Source organism: Bidens hawaiensis, unplaced genomic scaffold (genome assembly GCF_021521415.1).
Source record: "Bidens hawaiensis isolate Kalapana, Puna unplaced genomic scaffold, B.hawaiensis_p1.1 tig00006359_1, whole genome shotgun sequence".
NCBI classification, from domain to species: Eukaryota; Viridiplantae; Streptophyta; class Magnoliopsida; order Asterales; family Asteraceae; genus Bidens; species Bidens hawaiensis.
The window spans coordinates 830174-847266 of NW_027491424.1; the positions used below are offsets into that span (position 1 = coordinate 830174).

Here is a 17093-nt window from a genome sequence, read left to right on the forward strand (position 1 = left end):
CAGACCCGTCTCAAACCCGTTAAAAATTTCAAATCCAATTCCAAACCCTAATAGAACGGGTAATACTTGTCCCAATTATGTCATCAAAATCGAGTTTGACTGCCATCCCTACCTCCACTTCAATCTCGTCTCATAAAAATATTCATACGGCCGGGGAGTTTGTTCGGGTACAGATGAGTCTACTAGTAGTTACTAGAGAATTTGTCCAGAACATAGGAATATATAAAACAAACTATTTAATAATTTAAAGTTAAGCCACTTCGGTAGGTATAATAATAATATTTAAAATTACTTTGAGAACCACCACGTTTTAAAAACATGCAATTTGCACTTAAATAGTTGCATGGCTCAACGAACTTTCATGGCACCTTACATAAACAATTTTCATAATATTCACCTTATATAAATAAATACACACCATCTTAAATCCAAACAATCTCCACATACCAGTTATTTCATTAACATAATCACAACTGAATTAAAAACCTTAGCAACACACAAAACATGTTTCAAGACCATAATTCATTCATGTCGGAATCTGATCTCACTTTCCTAGATTCAATCCAAAGCCATCTTCTCTACGACTCCCAAATCTCCGACCTTTTTCCGGCAACCAACGGTGGATTATCCGACTCGGTGGTTTCCGGTGAGTTCAAGCAGCCGGTGGTGAAGCTTGAAAAGGTAGAAGAAGTTGGAAACCAAGAGGTTGCTACGGTTCGTGAGACTCACGCGCCACAAGAGTTTAGAAAGTTCCGGGGCGTGAGGCGGCGACCGTGGGGGAAATACGCGGCGGAGATAAGAGATCCCGCGAAGCGCGGGGCGAGGGTATGGCTCGGGACGTATGAGACCCCGGAGGATGCCGCGGTGGCTTATGATCAAGCCGCGTATAAGATACGTGGGTCTCGCGCTTTGTTGAATTTCCCACACTTGATTGGGACTAATATGGCGGAGCCTGTAAGGATGACCCCACGAAGGAAGACGATGACGGAGGCTGGGTCTCCGCCATCGTCTTCCTCAGAAGATTGCGGGTTAGAGAGGCCAAGGAAAAGTAGTAGTGGTGGTACGAGGATGGATGATTCTTACTTTAGGCCTTATTAAGATGAATGAATTCATAGATTCATTTGATTAATTTCATTCTTTTGATTAAGGAAGTGAAATTTAAAATTTCCTTTCCAATTTAATAAATTGTTACAATGACATGTAATTACACGTTGAATTGTTTGAATTGAGTTAAATATTAAATTCGTTTCATATATAGTTTTCTTACATTAATATTGTTCACGGGAAAGAAAAACAAGTACACAAAATTAACAAATTATGATACGTACAACAATTTAAATGTATTCAAATTTTGTTTGATGGTACAAAAAAATGTTTATCTTTTCTGTATTATCTTTGTAGACAAATTAAATTTGGTTAAGTTCTTATGACAAGTTGACAACTAACTAGTCTAACTAGTATTAACAGCCGTCGTTATCTTGACCGTTAGTAACATATGTTGGAAAAGATATTTGAACGATGGTACAAAAGTTGGTGGTGATTTCTCGTTATTCATTTAGTCGGTGAATTATTGGTAATTAATATGTTACCATACTTCCAACGGTTTAGTCACAATCATATTTTTGGTGCTAACCACCTTCACTGAAACTAACGACTGATTTAAACTGTCAGCTATACTCGTGTTTTTGTAATGTAATGTTTCGTATTGGGGTTGCCTATAAAACTTGTGATTCAGACCTTGCTCAGAAAAAGGGTTGCTCGAATTTGCTTGGTTTGTAAACGAGTCAAGCCTGAGCTAGCCTTGAGTCGATTCAGTTTAACTCATAATTAGCTCGAATGTTGTCTTATTAAAATACTGAATTGTTATATCTATAACTTAAAGACAGAATTACAGAAATTATTCTTTATCTTTGTACCAAATTTCAGTGGTTGTCCTTTATCTTTAAAAGTAACATAATTTGTACTTTACGTTTCAAAATGTTACACCGTTTGTCCTTTGTCCCTAACCTAGTTAGTTTTCCTCGTTAACTTTGGTCATGTGCAAGGCACGTGAGGATAAATTGGTCATTTTACCTATTGGTTTAAAAAACATTTTAAAAAAAGTAATTAAGATTAACAAACAAAATATTATAATAATTTTACTCTTCTCATTCTAACCCATCTTCACGTCCCACCGGAACCTCGCTGTCACCGTCACCGCACCTCCGACGACTCTTACTCTCACCCATCGCCACTTCCCCTGCTTCCTCCTCCGGCCGTCGTACAGTCTACCGGATCTCCGCCGTCGCCTCCACTGGCGTCAGATGTACCTCCTCCGGCACCGGAGGCTCCAGATGCTGCTGACGTATCATATCTCTCTCTCTCTCCCTCTCTGTCACCCATGACCACCACACCACCTGCCACCAACCAACCTCAACCACCAACACCACCACGCCACTGGACATACATTATAAATTTCACCATAGATGGCGCTTGCAAGGGTTTTAGCACTAAATCCCTCAATTGCAAAATCACCACTGATGGTGCCATGGCTAAATTGTACTTAAATCCCCCCAATTTCATCTCATAATTCATTTGTTTTGAATCGTCATATAGCAACAAAACAAACCCTCCCTAGATCTGATTGAGAAGCAGGGGAAAGTCGTGGGTGTTATTGTCTTCCTCGTCTATGGTTGCCACTTCACGCAAACCCTAGATCTGCCAAACCCCAGTCACACACACGAATCGAACATACGTGGTTGCCGGAGATGATGGTGGTCGTCGGAGATGACGGTGGTTGTAGGAGGTTGGTGGTAACAGGTGAAGAAATAGAGAGAGGGAGAGAGAGAGAGAGAGATGGGTGAATCTTGAAAGAAGAAAAAATGAGAGAGTGAGAGAGATTAATCAATCTTGTTAATTTTAATTGTTTTTTATAAATGTTTTTTAAACTAATAGGTAAAATGACTAATTTACCCTTATGTGTTTTACACATGACAAAAGTTAACGAGAAAATCTAACTGGGTTAGTGCTAAAGGACAAACGGTGTAACATTTTGAAACATAAAGTACAAATTATGTTACTTTTTAATATATATTTTTTTCTTACAAATCAACATTCCATAGAAACATCCAAACGATTTACAATGAAGTGGCAGGTAAGCGGGCAACAAGCTGCGCCGCAACCCCCCTTTTGGATACCAAACACAATCCGACTAAAAACAAAGTTTTGATTCTTATGGGCTGATACGTTACTATACACAACTTTCTGAACCCTATTCAAAAGGTCCACGGCATCCGGAGCTAAGAAACCAAAAGTGTCAAAGGCGAAGGGGATAAACACATGTTGATTCTCCAAACAAGCTCTCTCGTGTTTAGCAACCTTGCCTGATGCCGCCTTCAATGCTGCCTGGCCTGCTACAAATCCAGTGTCCCTAATCCCAACAAGAGGGGACACTCCTGTGAGGTCGACACAAGCGTGTTTTCCCATACCCACCCAAAAACAAGTATATCGGCCGGTCGTAATGTAGATCTTCCTTCTTGAGGATCCGTAAGAAAGTTTACGGGGGCTTCCTTTTTAGCCGAAATTCCGGCTCGTTTAAAAACATCGCATAGAACATCCCTCACCAAATCATGCATGTACTTAAACCCAGGCAACTCTTTGCAGTGAACCGCATGCTCGCCAAAAGAATCCAAACAAACCTTACGGCAAACCGGGCACGGCTCATCTACCGGAAACAAAGGGATCGTTAATCGATACTTCAGGATGGCCCGGTACTCCAAAGCCGACATATGTTGGCCCAATCCTTCAATAGGGAGAACATTTAAGAAATCTTGAGCCCGAAGACACTCAAACACCGCTTAGTGACGAGGGGATAAATCAAACTTCATTTCCAAACGCTTGATGATTCCACTATAAAGGGCACTCGCCAAAGCATGTTGGGCTTTAGGGGGGGCTTTGTCTTTATTAGAGAAACCGCTAATGTCAAAATCGGGAAGTGAAATGTGCAACTGATCTATCGCACTCCCATAATCGGAGTCAAACCCATCAATACCACAACCTCGAAGAATGTGGTCTTGCAATTCCCAAAATTGCGCCCTCGAGGCCACAAACGCATAAGTAGAAACGTCTGAAGCTGAACATAAACCCAAACCTCCAAAACGAGTCGGAAGTGATGCCAACCTCCATTGAAAATATCCAAAGAAGGGACCACCACAAACCACGATGTCCTCAATCGCCCCCCGAAGGCCATTGTCAAACACAGAAACTGCTTCCCCTACATACACAGGTTGGCATGTTCTGAGACCAAACAACTTTCCAACTCCCATACATGAGCGGAGCAAAAGGAGCTCGCATTGAGGGTCCCGCAAATGCGGGAGATAGCTCATCAACTCCACAGCTCGCGAAGCCCTTTTCATAGGAAGTTCACTGATGAACCCGGCATCCCGGCTAACGGCTCCCCCGAGGAGTTTCACACCTAGCACCGGTCTTCCAATCTCACAGGGAAACACCCCCTCATGCACCTTAACCCCATTGCACGATGGCCAAAATACTTCGGTTTTCTTAATATTAAGTTCAAGGCCCAGGCGGGGACCCTCCGACCTGATAATATCTAAAGCTTTGCAACCTCTTTAGAGTCCCCAATAACTGTACCATCATCTAGGTACCAAGCATGAAATAGAAGCTTACAGGAACTCTGGACTAGATGAATAAGTGGGTGCAGAACTAAGGCGAAAAGAAGAGGTCCCAAAGGGTCCCCCCTGCTGAACCCCAGTGGTGGACCAAATGTGGTCATCCCCCACATATAGCCTGGCCGGTTGCCCATATAAAAAGTTCACCCATAAGGAAATAGATGGGCATCGGGCCCCAACCTCATTCAGAAGGGCAGTCCTATCCACCAAGTTGAAGGCATTATAAAAATCAATAGTAAGCATAGCCAATGACCCATCAGAATGAAACTTACTTAAAAACCTGTTCGCGCTATGAAGAACGGCCTCTGCACCACTAGGGACTCCCATCCCAAACTGAAAGTCGCACAGGTATTTAGTAATGTCTTTCCCAACACCCCTCATAGCCACCTTAGAGATCAATCTTCTCCAAATGGCACCTACGGCAATGGGTCTAATCCCATTGTCCGGTTTGAGCAACGGTGTGAGAGGTGCCGACGCAATGAACTTTGCCAAAACCCTTGGGCATCTCTCCCCAAACATAAATTAACCATCGCAGTAGTAGCCTTTAGTAACCCAACAGCGATCGGCAACCCCTTTCCACAAAATGCATCCAAAATATGTTGTGCCCTCAATCCATCTCGTCCGCATGACGTCCCTTTAGGGAAGGATTTAATGCATCCAAGCACACAATCCTCATCAACAACAAGAGGAGGCTCATAAAGCAATGAAGCAGGCATAACCGGCGGGGGCAAATTGGGATGCTTAGCCACTAACGCTTTCAAAGTTACTTTTAAAGATAAAGGACAACTACTGAAATTTAGTACAAAGATAAAGGACAATTTCTGTTATTCTGTCTAATTTAAACACAAAAAGTAGTGATGCGAAAGCTGATAGATCCTTTCTACGTTGCAGGCAAGGTCGTAGGTACAATAAATTGCCCAACTCTGCTTCCTGTTTTTGCTCACTCTCCTCCCCTTATTCTATTTGTGATTTACCTATCCTATGTCCTCTTCTATTCTTCTCTCTATAATTTGAATTATAGAACTTGGGTATATCACCCAAGTAAGCTTGAACCCAAACTGAAAAGAGAAAACAAGTTACTTAGTACTTGAACCCTAGCCAAAACAAGCTGATCTGAGTTGGCTTGGTTTATAAACGAGCACAACCTTAGCTCATGTTAATATTTGACCCATGGCCGAGCCAACTCAGTTAACCTAGGTTAACTCAAGTTTATCATGTGAACAACCCTATTTCACACGTTACAATTCTAATCTTTTGTTTTAGAGGCTTGAGGGCCGGGGTTCATCCTTGTTAATTTAACCTTCACTTGTTCTATTGGGAATAAGATCCCAACCAATGCACTCTAACGTTATCGTGATGGCATATTCGACATTCAAACCATCCTCTTAATAATGTTCCAAACACCTCTATAACTCATTCTATTGCATATCTTATACTTCAAAATCGCGTTATGTATTATATAGAAAAAAAATATATGAATTAAACTAATTAATTGTATAATAAAAATTGTTTTAAGTTTTTAAATTGTTACCCGGTAACCATTGTAACTTCCGTCGGCCACTTTGGCACTTCCTTTTCATTCTTTTTGGTCAAGTTGTTAGTAATTTTATATTCTACATTTTAATTGGTTTGTTTAAATATTAAACACTTAACTAATCTTTCACCACATGTACTTTTGAATTATTTCATATCTTAAAATAATAAGAAATGATTTCCACTTGATCAAAAGCAAACAATATATGATTTGTCTACAACTTCAAGTTTTATATATTATTTGTATAATATGATGTAACATATCAGAACATATGTAAATTCCATATACATAAAAGTCATTAATTATGAGAAAGAATATACTAATAATCTTCTAATCTCGTTTAACTTTGTAAAATCAATGTGGGACCACATTCAACATTGGTGCAAATTCATGATAACGATCACAAACTTGGCGTAGGATGTAAACTTTCCGCATTTTCTAAAGTGTATATACCACTCAAGAAGCTATTCCAAAAAAATAAAATCATTTTCAATAACAAAGTTGGCCATTCAATCAAAGAAACAAAGGCTCCTATGGATTAAAAACATAGTACAAACACAAAACCTAGATTGGTCCCTTTAGTGTAATCTTAATATGTACATCACTACATCACAAAGCCTAAACGACTTATTGGTGTTATTATTGTTGTAAGTACTTAGTACTAAGTACTCATGATCCTAGCATCCACGGCTAGTTCTTTTTATTATTAAGAATATTTGTCGTTGTTCAAAGAGAAGAAAATAAAACAGAAAGTCATTATGATTCTCTTAACGGTAAGAGAACTCTTTTCTTGGTTAATCGAAATCGATGATGATAATAATAATAATAATAATAACAACATTAATCGCTCAATCTCGAATTGTTATTGAAAGGCAATAGTTGACCGATGTTGGTTTATATTAAAGTTGCAAAAGCCAACACTTGATTGATGTTGAGTATATTTAAAGGCGTGCATGTCCATGCTTTAATAAGAATAGAAACACACCATATGAGGTTGTAGTTGACTCGCAAGTTATTTTTTGTTTTGTAAATGGAAATTGAAACTTTTTTCAATTATTACACGTTACTTTTAAAACATGTTTTTAATGCTAAATGTTTTTTTAAGAAACTTTTTTCAACTATTGAACATTTTAAAACATGCGTGTTTTTAAAACTAATTAAATGTTTTTTTAAAAGCTACATTAAACGCCATATTCTGTTGTCTAACTAGAAATAATACAATAGTATTTTGTTTTTTATTATTTTTTTTATTGTAAATATAATTTGCTTTTCTCTAATAATGTATCATTTTAATCGAGATTAACATTTTATTAGTTTTTTTTTTTCTAAAATTTGATTTAGTTTTATTATACATTATTCTTTTCTCGTAATACTGCAAGATACTTTGTGGGACCCAACAAAATTGTTTCATACGTTATCCTCGTTCCATAAAAAAAACATCTAAAATTGAACCGAAACCGAAAGAATCGACGAAAATGAAACAAAAAGCCAAAACCGGACCACATCAATCAAAATCGAAAAAATCAATCAAAACGAAACTAAAAGAATTCAAACCGAACAAAAACAAAACTGAAAAAACGAACAAAAACGAGTCCGGAATCGACCAGAAAGAAACAAAAGAAACCAAAATCCAACACGTCACGGGTGAAAACTCGTGTTGACTTGAAACCTGAACCGAACCCGTTTCATGCCGAAACCTGTCTTGTACGAAAACTCGTTCCGATCCGAAACCTGTCACATTTCCTTAGAACACTAACCCATATCGACCCATTTCTTTGAACTTGTCGACCCATTTTGACCCGAAAATAAAAGGATGAAATTTCAAATGACTAATTTTGACCCATTTATTTAAAATCTTTTACCCAAACCAACTCATTTAACTTTTAAAACAACTCAAACTGACTCATTTAAAAGGGTTTGAGTCAAGATTACCACCCCTAGTCATGAGGAAAGAGCCCCGGGCCCACTTTCAAAGAGCCTCTTTACATAGTTGGGCTTCATTTGCTCAATTATAAAAGATGGCCATTTTCTTCATTACTTATGATCTTGTCATTGTTAAAAACGTTCAACTATTATTGAGTTAGTTAATATTCTTGAATTAATTACACAATCCCTTTTATATTGTTGATAACTGATATAATCATTTAACATGACTATTTTTATAATGTTATTTTGCAATTTCTGAACAAAGATAAAGATTTCATTTAAGAAAATAAACCAGTTGTGATTATTCAATCAAACTCAAATGATCTCGATCACAAAACATCTTCTCTATTCTGTCCAATTTATATATTTATTCTCGTGTTAGAATTAATGCACCAAGATAGGTAAAATGATATCTTTAAATACTATTAAAGCAATACACTTTGTCCACATGACATTATTCTAGGCTGTCCACATAAGCATCCAGTCAGCAACTTTCCATTGTCAGATTGTTTATTATGCTGCCACGTGTCATCTTCATCAAATCACCCTATATTTAAACATTACCTATTCATAATTTTTCACCATAAACATATTTTTCTCTCTTTTTCTATTAGCCGGATCTTCTTTCACCCTCCATATATTCCAGCTACTCTAGATCCAGATTTGTATTAATCGTTTTCCGGTAAGTTTATATTTTATAATAAGCATCCGATTGTTGATATATGTATATCCGGCAACATTATATTTTCTTCCGGTTATTGTTTCCTCTAATCTTCTTATCTTTATTTTCATTCTTAACTGATTTTATTAAAATCGGTTTAGGTTGTAATAAAAAACGGTGATGAAGCTAATATGTTGACATATTTACGTTTTTCCGTTAAGTTTTCCGTTTAGTTTTTCTGGTTATGTGTTATACTTAAAAATGGTTGTTTTATATTTATTTGAAGTTTTATATTTTTCTTTCCTCTCATATATTCCGGCTAATCTAGATCTAGATTTGTATTAATCGTTTTCCGGCAAGTTTATATTTTATAATAAACTTTCGATTGTTGATACATGTATTTCCGGCAACTTTATATTTTATTCCGATTATTGTTTCCTCTAACCTTTTTATCTTTACTTTCATTGTTAATTGATTTTATTAAAATCAGTTTAGGTTGTAAATCAAAAACGGCGATGAAGCTAATATGTGGACGTATTTACGTTTTTCCGGTAAGTTTTTCCGGTTATGTGTTATACCTATAACAATGGTTGTTTTATATTTATTTGAAGTTTTATATTTTTCTTTCATGTTTTTTTGTTTTACATGTTGTTCTTCTAGGTTCTAAATAAAAATCACGTTTATTATTTTGTTTTTCTGGTAAGACACATTTAAATTATCCATTTAAGTATCTCATTAATACAATTTATTGAGTTTGACTATCCTTATTTGTTTAAATAACTAATAAGGATAGTCAAACTCAATAAATTAGATTAATGGTTTTAATACAATTTAATTAGCATATTTACTTATTTTAAATTCAAAATTCTAACAAAATAAAGATGGTGCAAGACATGAAATTTTAACAACCTGTGTTTAAACATAAATCTATACCAAAATTGCAATAATATTGACTTTACTATTGCCAACAGATTTCTAAAATAAAAAATCGTTGCCAAAATTGCAATTCAATGTTGACTTTTAAATTGCTTTGATTTACACATATGTTACGGTTACTATTTAATTACATCTATAATGTTTTATTGGGTTATGATCTTTAATCTTTAATTTAATATTCCTGAAATATTAATTATAAAATTATTAATTTTTTATTAACATTTACTAGTTATAAATATACTAAATTTACTAACTAAATATAATATTGATTTTTAAAATTAAAATACGTATTAAATAAAGATATTAATGTACATAACTGATTCTATTATTAGTTGACCTTTTGACTGTAATTTGAAATTCAAATTCAAATTATTACTGACTATATTTAAAGGTTTGACTAAATTAACTATAATTAAGGAAATAATTTATGTTTTTATATAATATTAATTAAATTATATAACCGTATATAATTATAAAGTTTCTAAATTTTTATTAATATTTACTGAATTATAAATTTAGTAAATTTACTAAATCATAATAGTGATTTTTAAAATTAAACAAAAAAATATAATATTGTTTTCCAAATATAATCCATTATAGAAGTTTCTAAAAATATTAATCTACATTAAATTAATACGTTATTATTCCAGAATTTTATAATTGAATAATAATAATAATAATAATAATAATAATAATTGACATTTTTACAAAAAATTGAAATTCAAATATATTTAAAGGTTTGACTATAATAACGATAGTTAATGAAACTATTATGTTTTTTTATTATTGTTATTATTATTTCATTCCTAAATTAAGCAACGTATTATTATTAAATATTAAACGATTTTGATTAACCTTAAATATTAAAATGTTAAATTTATTATATAATAACACATTCTAAATATACTCTAGTAATGTTTATATGTTACTAATTATTATACATGTTGTTTTGTGCGGTTTATATTTTATATAATCTGCTATTGTGTTGTAACAATTTTCAGGTGTATTAGGAAAAGTGATTTTCTTTTGGTTGAAGTTTTTAAGATGTTATGATGGTTTAATAGCAAAGAACATTATGAGTTATTTTGTTGATGTGTAATGGTTGTTATGCTCTAATTAACTTCTTGTAATTTGAAAGTTTTAATATTAAGACAATGTAAATCTATTAATTTTTGGTTGGTATGGTGATGTGTTTAGTGACAATGTAAATCTATCAAGTTTTAATAGTTAAAGAAATATATGTTTGTTTAAATTGATGTTTAAGTTGATTATGTTTAGTGACATGTTATTCCACTCGCGTGTCACGCGGGCTATACCCTAGTATTTAAGATGTCCGTAAGAACTAAAATAAGCGCATTAAGCGTTTAATCAAGTTTTAAATTGACTAAAGTTAGACTCTGAAGTGTTTTGTGGTAATAAATAGTTAAAAAATAAGGGTAGTTTTATGTATGGATCAAAAAATGATTAGACTAGGTTACCAACTTATGCACGTGTTACCACAAAACACTTCACAGTCTAATCGGTTAACCGGTTAACCATTAATCGGTTAAAAGTGCACAAATCGGTTAACCATTAATCGGTTAATATGCTAACTGGTTTTTTTTTTGCGGGAATTAACCGGTTAAACCGGTTTTTCGGGTATGGTAGTAACCGGTTTTGACCGTTTAGAGAATTGGTTTTGAACGGTTAGAACGGACCGGTTAACCGGTTAATAACTGGAAAAACCCGATTTTTAATAAAATAATAATAAAAAAACTCGGTTAAGCGGTTCTGAAATGAATAATATAAACCGGTTACTAACCGGCGGTTAGGATCAGTTAGTAATTGGTTAGGATTGGACCGATTAGCAACCGGTTATGAAATCGGGTACAAACCAGTTAACCAGTTTCTGTGTGCACCTCTAGGTAACATTACTACTTCCAGGCTTGTCAAGTCTTCGAAGATAAATATATTTGAGCAGATTTACAAGCTAAAACTCGAACTCTAATTTCTTAAATCATTCAGATCTAAATGCAATCAAGGCTAGTTCACTTGGTAGAGACACATGCCTCTTAGAGTGGAGGTCGTAGGTTCAAACCTGGACAAGTGAGTAGTTTCAACTTGTTGGTGTAAAGTAGAGTAGAAGTGACATTTATCATTAAAATAATTCAGATTTTAACAATCAATAAAGTTACAAGAATTAAAATGAGTGGGGGAATCTGAATTCCATCAAGTGGGTGATTTGGTTTGAATTAATTCCAATTTCAAATCTTTTTCTTATCCAACCAAACACACTAAGGAATGAAATTTAAATTCCAATTCCATTGAAATCCCTTGAATTCCATCCAACCAAACAGGGCCTTAGGTTTTGTACTAGCAACATAATAGATAACATACTCAAATACATAGGAATAGAAGATCTTCAGTTATTCATATCTTTTCATGATAAACTTTGATGGCAGATTTGACATGTATATGAGACAAGGTATCCCTTGTATGGCTTCTTCTATCTTTCGATAAAGAGAAATATGACCAAAAGTGGTCACCATCTAAACTAAATCTTAATGTTACTGGTTAGGGCGTTGATCATGCATAGTGGTGCAATTAGAGGTGCACACATAAACCGATTAACCGGTTTCTAACCGGTTTCTAACCGATTTTGTAACCGGTCCAACCCTAACCGGTTACTAACCGATCCTAACCGCCGGTTAGTAACCGGTTTATATATTTGATTTCAAAACCGGTTAACCGATTTTCTTAATTATTATTTTGTAAAAAACCGGTTATTAACCGGTTAACCGGTCCGGCCTAGCCGGTCAAAACCGCTTCTCCAGCAGGTCAAAACCGGTTACTAACCTAACCGAAAAACCGGTATAACCGGTTAATGCCCTCCAAAAAAAACCGGTTAACCGATTTGTGCACCTCTAGGTGCAATTAATGCAATGGTTGGATCAAAGTTGTTGCTATCTCAGATCTAAACTAATTTCTAAATATGTTATATGGTTAAAAGTGTTGTCATGTGGCATTATGACTTCGACCTTAGAGAAGAAACGAAGTGTTATTTTCCGACTTCTAATCATATTTTGTGGTTCAAATGGTTAATCATTGCCAAAAAACAGAAAGAAAAAAAACCGAAGCCAGATTAGAATTTTAGAGAGGATTCAGACTATTTTTCATTTCCTAATCTTTCCTAAAGACTGAAATAAATAAAAAGGAAATGCATCCAGAGACGAGGAAGATGGAAATGCGGCTAGGTATGTATTAACATATTGCAACTTTCATAATCATTCGGGTGAGTCAATAGAAATGCATCCGACAAGCAGCAAGGCCAATTGTTACAGGCACAAAGCCAGGAACAGTAGCACATATTGCAACCATGCGTCATTACACACACTGACTACTTGTGTAATAAAAGAAACATGATGCTGCACCCGCTATCGTGCTTGCCTTATAAACTACAAAGAAGTAATACCCAAATCACAAACACACATTTTAGGTAGTGAGATCAATACACACACGACTATTAGTGAACACAATGAAACTGCATATCCATACACAATCTTTCTTCAAAACTACAATACCGAGGCTATCCCTGCCCTGCTCTGCCCGATTCATTACTCAATACATATTATATTTAGTTTATTTGTGCGCGTTTATACTGTGTGTACATAAGTCTGTGAGACATGAAGCACTCTGAAGAACCTGAAAACAAGAAATCAATCTTCATTAGACTCGTGATCATAAGTTTTAGTGTAAAAAGTGCATGCAGAATTTCCCTTTCTAGCAATGTTTTGTTGGAAATAATGCTGATTAAAGTTCACGGGTGAAAAAGGTGTCTGAATTTGAATTATTTAGTTTATTAGTTAGGTTTATCGGTTTGGTTTGTTTAGTGATTTAAATAGAAGTCTATGATGGTTTATTCTAGTGTGTCGAGTTTTCTTCAGTGAGTTTGAAGTTTTGATTAGAATAAAAATGTCGTGGTGTTCCACAAAATCATAGTGTTCCTGTTCTAATTCTCGGTTTGTGTGTGATATTTGTGTCATCTGAGCCAACATGTATACTGGAAAAGTCATCTTTTTGTATATTAACAATCATAATAACACAATAGTTGCAAAAGTTACTATTGGGTCAATCTATTACATATTTTAATACAAATTGTTATAAATAATTAGTGTGTCAAATATAATTACAAAAATTATACCACTTCAATAACTATTTTTTAAAATGATATGAGTTACAAAGTTTTATGCATTAAAAATACACTTTTAGCGACTTTTGACCCCCGATCGTTTGACCTGTTTCCATTTAAGCTGTATTTAGTTTTACTCGTTTGACATGTTGATCGGCCCATTCTTAGTCAAGAGTACTAAAGACAGCCCAACCTCGTTTAGTTCATGCCTAAGAATTAACTTTATCTTGCTATGCAAATTTCCATGAATAATTAAAAAAACATATTTTTGGAAAATATATTAGTATTTGAATGACAAACTTACAAAAAAGAGAAGAAAAGTCAACCACCAATATGTATCATTGGTCTATTTGGCGTCTTGGCAATATCAAACATTCCAGCATGAGAGGCTTTCTTTCTTTTGACCTGAAACCACCAGCATCCATTATAAATTGATTGTAAGCCCGTCACATAAATAAAAAGATGTCTTATTTAAGTAAAAAGCCCAATTCTTTAAATACAATGTATGACAGAGAACAAAACATACCGCCGCTGAAATAATTTGTTGCAGCTCATTATCATCAGCACCATTACGAATAGGATCCCTTAAACTAACCTGAAAATGTTTAAAAAAAAATTGTATAAGAGCTAACACAAGGGGTTTCAATAAGTTTCATAAATAAGGAAAAAAAGTTGCATCAAAGCTAATATACCTCTGACGGACCAAACAAGCATACTTTTAAGTTCCCAGCAGCTAAAAGTCTCAATCTGTTGCAACCACTACAAAAGTGATTTGTCATTGATGTGATAAAAGAAACCGTGCCCTGATGACCATCTATTGTAAAATTTTTGGCAGTCTCGGTCGGGTGATCTTGAATTCTCTGAAGCCCAGTAAACCGTTTACCCTGTTTCATTAACAAATCAGAGACCTAATATTATAAGAAAAAGAAACAAGAAAAAATAGTGGGATTATTTTCCAGAGTTGTACCTTACCACTATGTCCAGCATCTCAGCATAGGATACAAGTTTCTTCACATTCCACACATTACCATCAAATGGCATGAACTCAATAAACCGTACGTTAATCGGTTTATCCTTTGTCAACTCTACAAAATCACATATTTCATCATCATTGAATCCACGCATCACAACACAGTTCACCTGATTAATAAAAAGGAGAAACATTACACGCATAAAACAGTTATAAGTTATTCTATAGAAAGTACGAGAAGATAGCTACCTTAACAGGGTTGTATCCTAGGTCAACTGCTGTGTAAATTGACTCCATTACCCTTTCATGACCTTTACGCCTAGTCATGAATTCAAACTTTGCAGGGACAAGTGTGTCTAAACTGATATTAAGCAAATTAAGCCCAGAATCTTTCAATCTTGGAAGCTTTCTTGCTAAAGCAAGCCCGTTTGTAGTCATCGCTAGTGTTTTCAGTCCTTTTAAGTTAGAAAGTTGTGAACATATCTCTTCAATATCCTTCCTAATACTCGGTTCTCCGCCAGTCAACCGGATTTTATTGACTCCAGAACTTACAAATAAACTAGCTATACGTATAATTTCATTTTTTGACATAACTAACGGACCAGGTGTCAGCTCCACGCCTTCTGCTGGCATACAGTATTGGCAACGTAGATTGCAGCGTTCGGTTAATGATATTCTTAGATAAGTGTGCAATCTTCCAAACGAGTCAATCAACATACTGGAACTGGGATCGTCTTTTACTGCGTCTTCTTGGATCTTTTCGGGCATCGTTGCATACCTCTTTGACCATGAATCTTCTGCATGAGCACTAGTCAGAAGCTGGCTATGATAAACTCCAAACTGGAAGTGCGATTTCAGCTTGGATTTGACCTGTTTTATCACACATAAAAGAGTCAATTGTACTTTCTTGAAAAATGATCTATAGCATTTCTATCATAGCAAGTTGTCAACAAGGTAAAGATCATATAAAACTGTTTATGTATCTCCTAATGTAATATATCATGCTTTATAGGTGCATATGGCAGATCATCTGAACCTTTGGCCTGGGAATGAGCAATAACCGAACTGTTAACTGAAAACCGACAGAACCGAACAGACAACCAGTTACAGTTTTTTTCTGCGTGCCCTCAAATAACCGAATTGACCAAAACCGAACCATTTACATTTTCATATATTTCTAGGCTTCTAGCTTTTACCTCCATTTTCATATATTCTAGCTTTTATACCTTCATTTCATATTTTAATGTATTTCATATTTCATACCTCCACAGCTCCACTTCATGTATTTCTAAGCAAGACGTTGGTTGACTCATTATGCTAATTTTAAAATTTTAACCCGGGTATGGTATTGGTTATCAACCGATTTATTAACCGAAACGAAAACCGACATACTAATCAAAATAACCAAACCGAATTCAGTTATCGGTTTCCGTTCTGGATTTTCCAAAAATTGAAAATCAATTATCGGTTTCGAGCTCGACATTAAACGAGGCAGCTTGGCGAGGCTCTAATAAGTTTATCAAACCAACTTAAATATTTTATTCACAATATGTGGTTACATATACTAGAGAAAAGACTAAGAGGCATAACAATAAACCAAGATCAAGCAAAATAAAGACAAGTAATTAACATGGAAGTTAGAAAATTCAAATTATATTCTAGGAGGAACCGATTCTTGATATGTTCTCTAATAGGCTCAAGCTCTATCTTGAAGTTAAACAAGCCTAAGATCGAGCCAACGAGCTGAGCTTGGGTCAAGTTCGGCTTGGTTACAAAAATGAGCCAGCTCGGCTGAGGTCGTTTCAAATCAAGTTTGATTCGAGCTTATATCAGAGCCTGAGCATTTTGAACTGTTGGATTGATTTAATCGAGGAACCCTAACTGAGCATGCCTAATTCCAGATTTCTCGTCTGAAAACTTAAACAAATTACTGCATACAAATTCTAATAATTAACAAACTGCATAAAAATCGTTGAATTATAAATCCTAAAGAGAATGATTGATAGGAATAAGATAACGATCGTTACTAATACTTCCACTACGTAACAATTAGTGTAAACAGATGAAAATTAAGAAGAATAAACATGAAATCAGAAGCATATAAACAGTTTACTGAGTAATTAGAATGAGACAAACCGAGGTAAGTCTTCGGAAGCCGAGATGCCAGTGGGATAGATATGGCCGCATGCTCTGTCTGTCTGTCTGAATTCAGGTAAGAGTTGAATTATGAG

The 17093-nt window shown here is 35.0% G+C and overlaps 2 protein-coding genes across 2 annotated transcripts; one reads left to right on the forward strand and one right to left on the reverse strand.

The window, feature by feature from the left end:
- The first annotated feature begins 456 nt into the window (after positions 1-456).
- LOC143632016 (ethylene-responsive transcription factor 2-like) lies at positions 457-1130 on the forward strand. Its single transcript, XM_077100613.1, has one exon. It carries the CDS (start codon positions 505-507, stop codon positions 1096-1098), a length of 594 nt encoding a protein of 197 aa, XP_076956728.1. The 5' UTR covers positions 457-504; the 3' UTR covers positions 1099-1130.
- An 11978-nt stretch (positions 1131-13108) lies between these two features.
- On the reverse strand, positions 13109-17079 carry LOC143632017 (GTP 3',8-cyclase, mitochondrial-like). Its single transcript, XM_077100614.1, has 7 exons — positions 16999-17079; positions 15112-15732; positions 14865-15032; positions 14585-14776; positions 14419-14487; positions 14189-14297; positions 13109-13396 (listed from the first exon to the last, which is right to left on the reverse strand). The coding sequence occupies exons 1-6, from the start codon at positions 17047-17049 to the stop codon at positions 14214-14216; spliced, it is 1185 nt and encodes a 394-aa protein (XP_076956729.1). The 5' UTR covers positions 17050-17079; the 3' UTR covers positions 13109-13396; positions 14189-14213.
- Between the last annotated feature and the right edge of the window lie 14 nt (positions 17080-17093).

What these genes read in the sequence shown, in the direction of transcription:
- LOC143632016 (XM_077100613.1), top strand. Translation starts at nt 505, where the DNA reads ATGTTTCAAGACCATAATTCATTCATGTCGGAATCTGATCTCACTTTC.
- LOC143632017 (XM_077100614.1), bottom strand. Translation starts at nt 17,049, where the DNA reads ATGCGGCCATATCTATCCCACTGGCATCTCGGCTTCCGAAGACTTACC. An exon ending in TAGGATACAACCCTGTTAAG is followed by an intron (nt 15,033 to 15,111) that starts GTAGCTATCTTC and finishes TTTATTAATCAG; the next exon opens with GTGAACTGTGTTGTGATGCG. An exon ending in CTGAGATGCTGGACATAGTG is followed by an intron (nt 14,777 to 14,864) that starts GTAAGGTACAAC and finishes TTAATGAAACAG; the next exon opens with GGTAAACGGTTTACTGGGCT.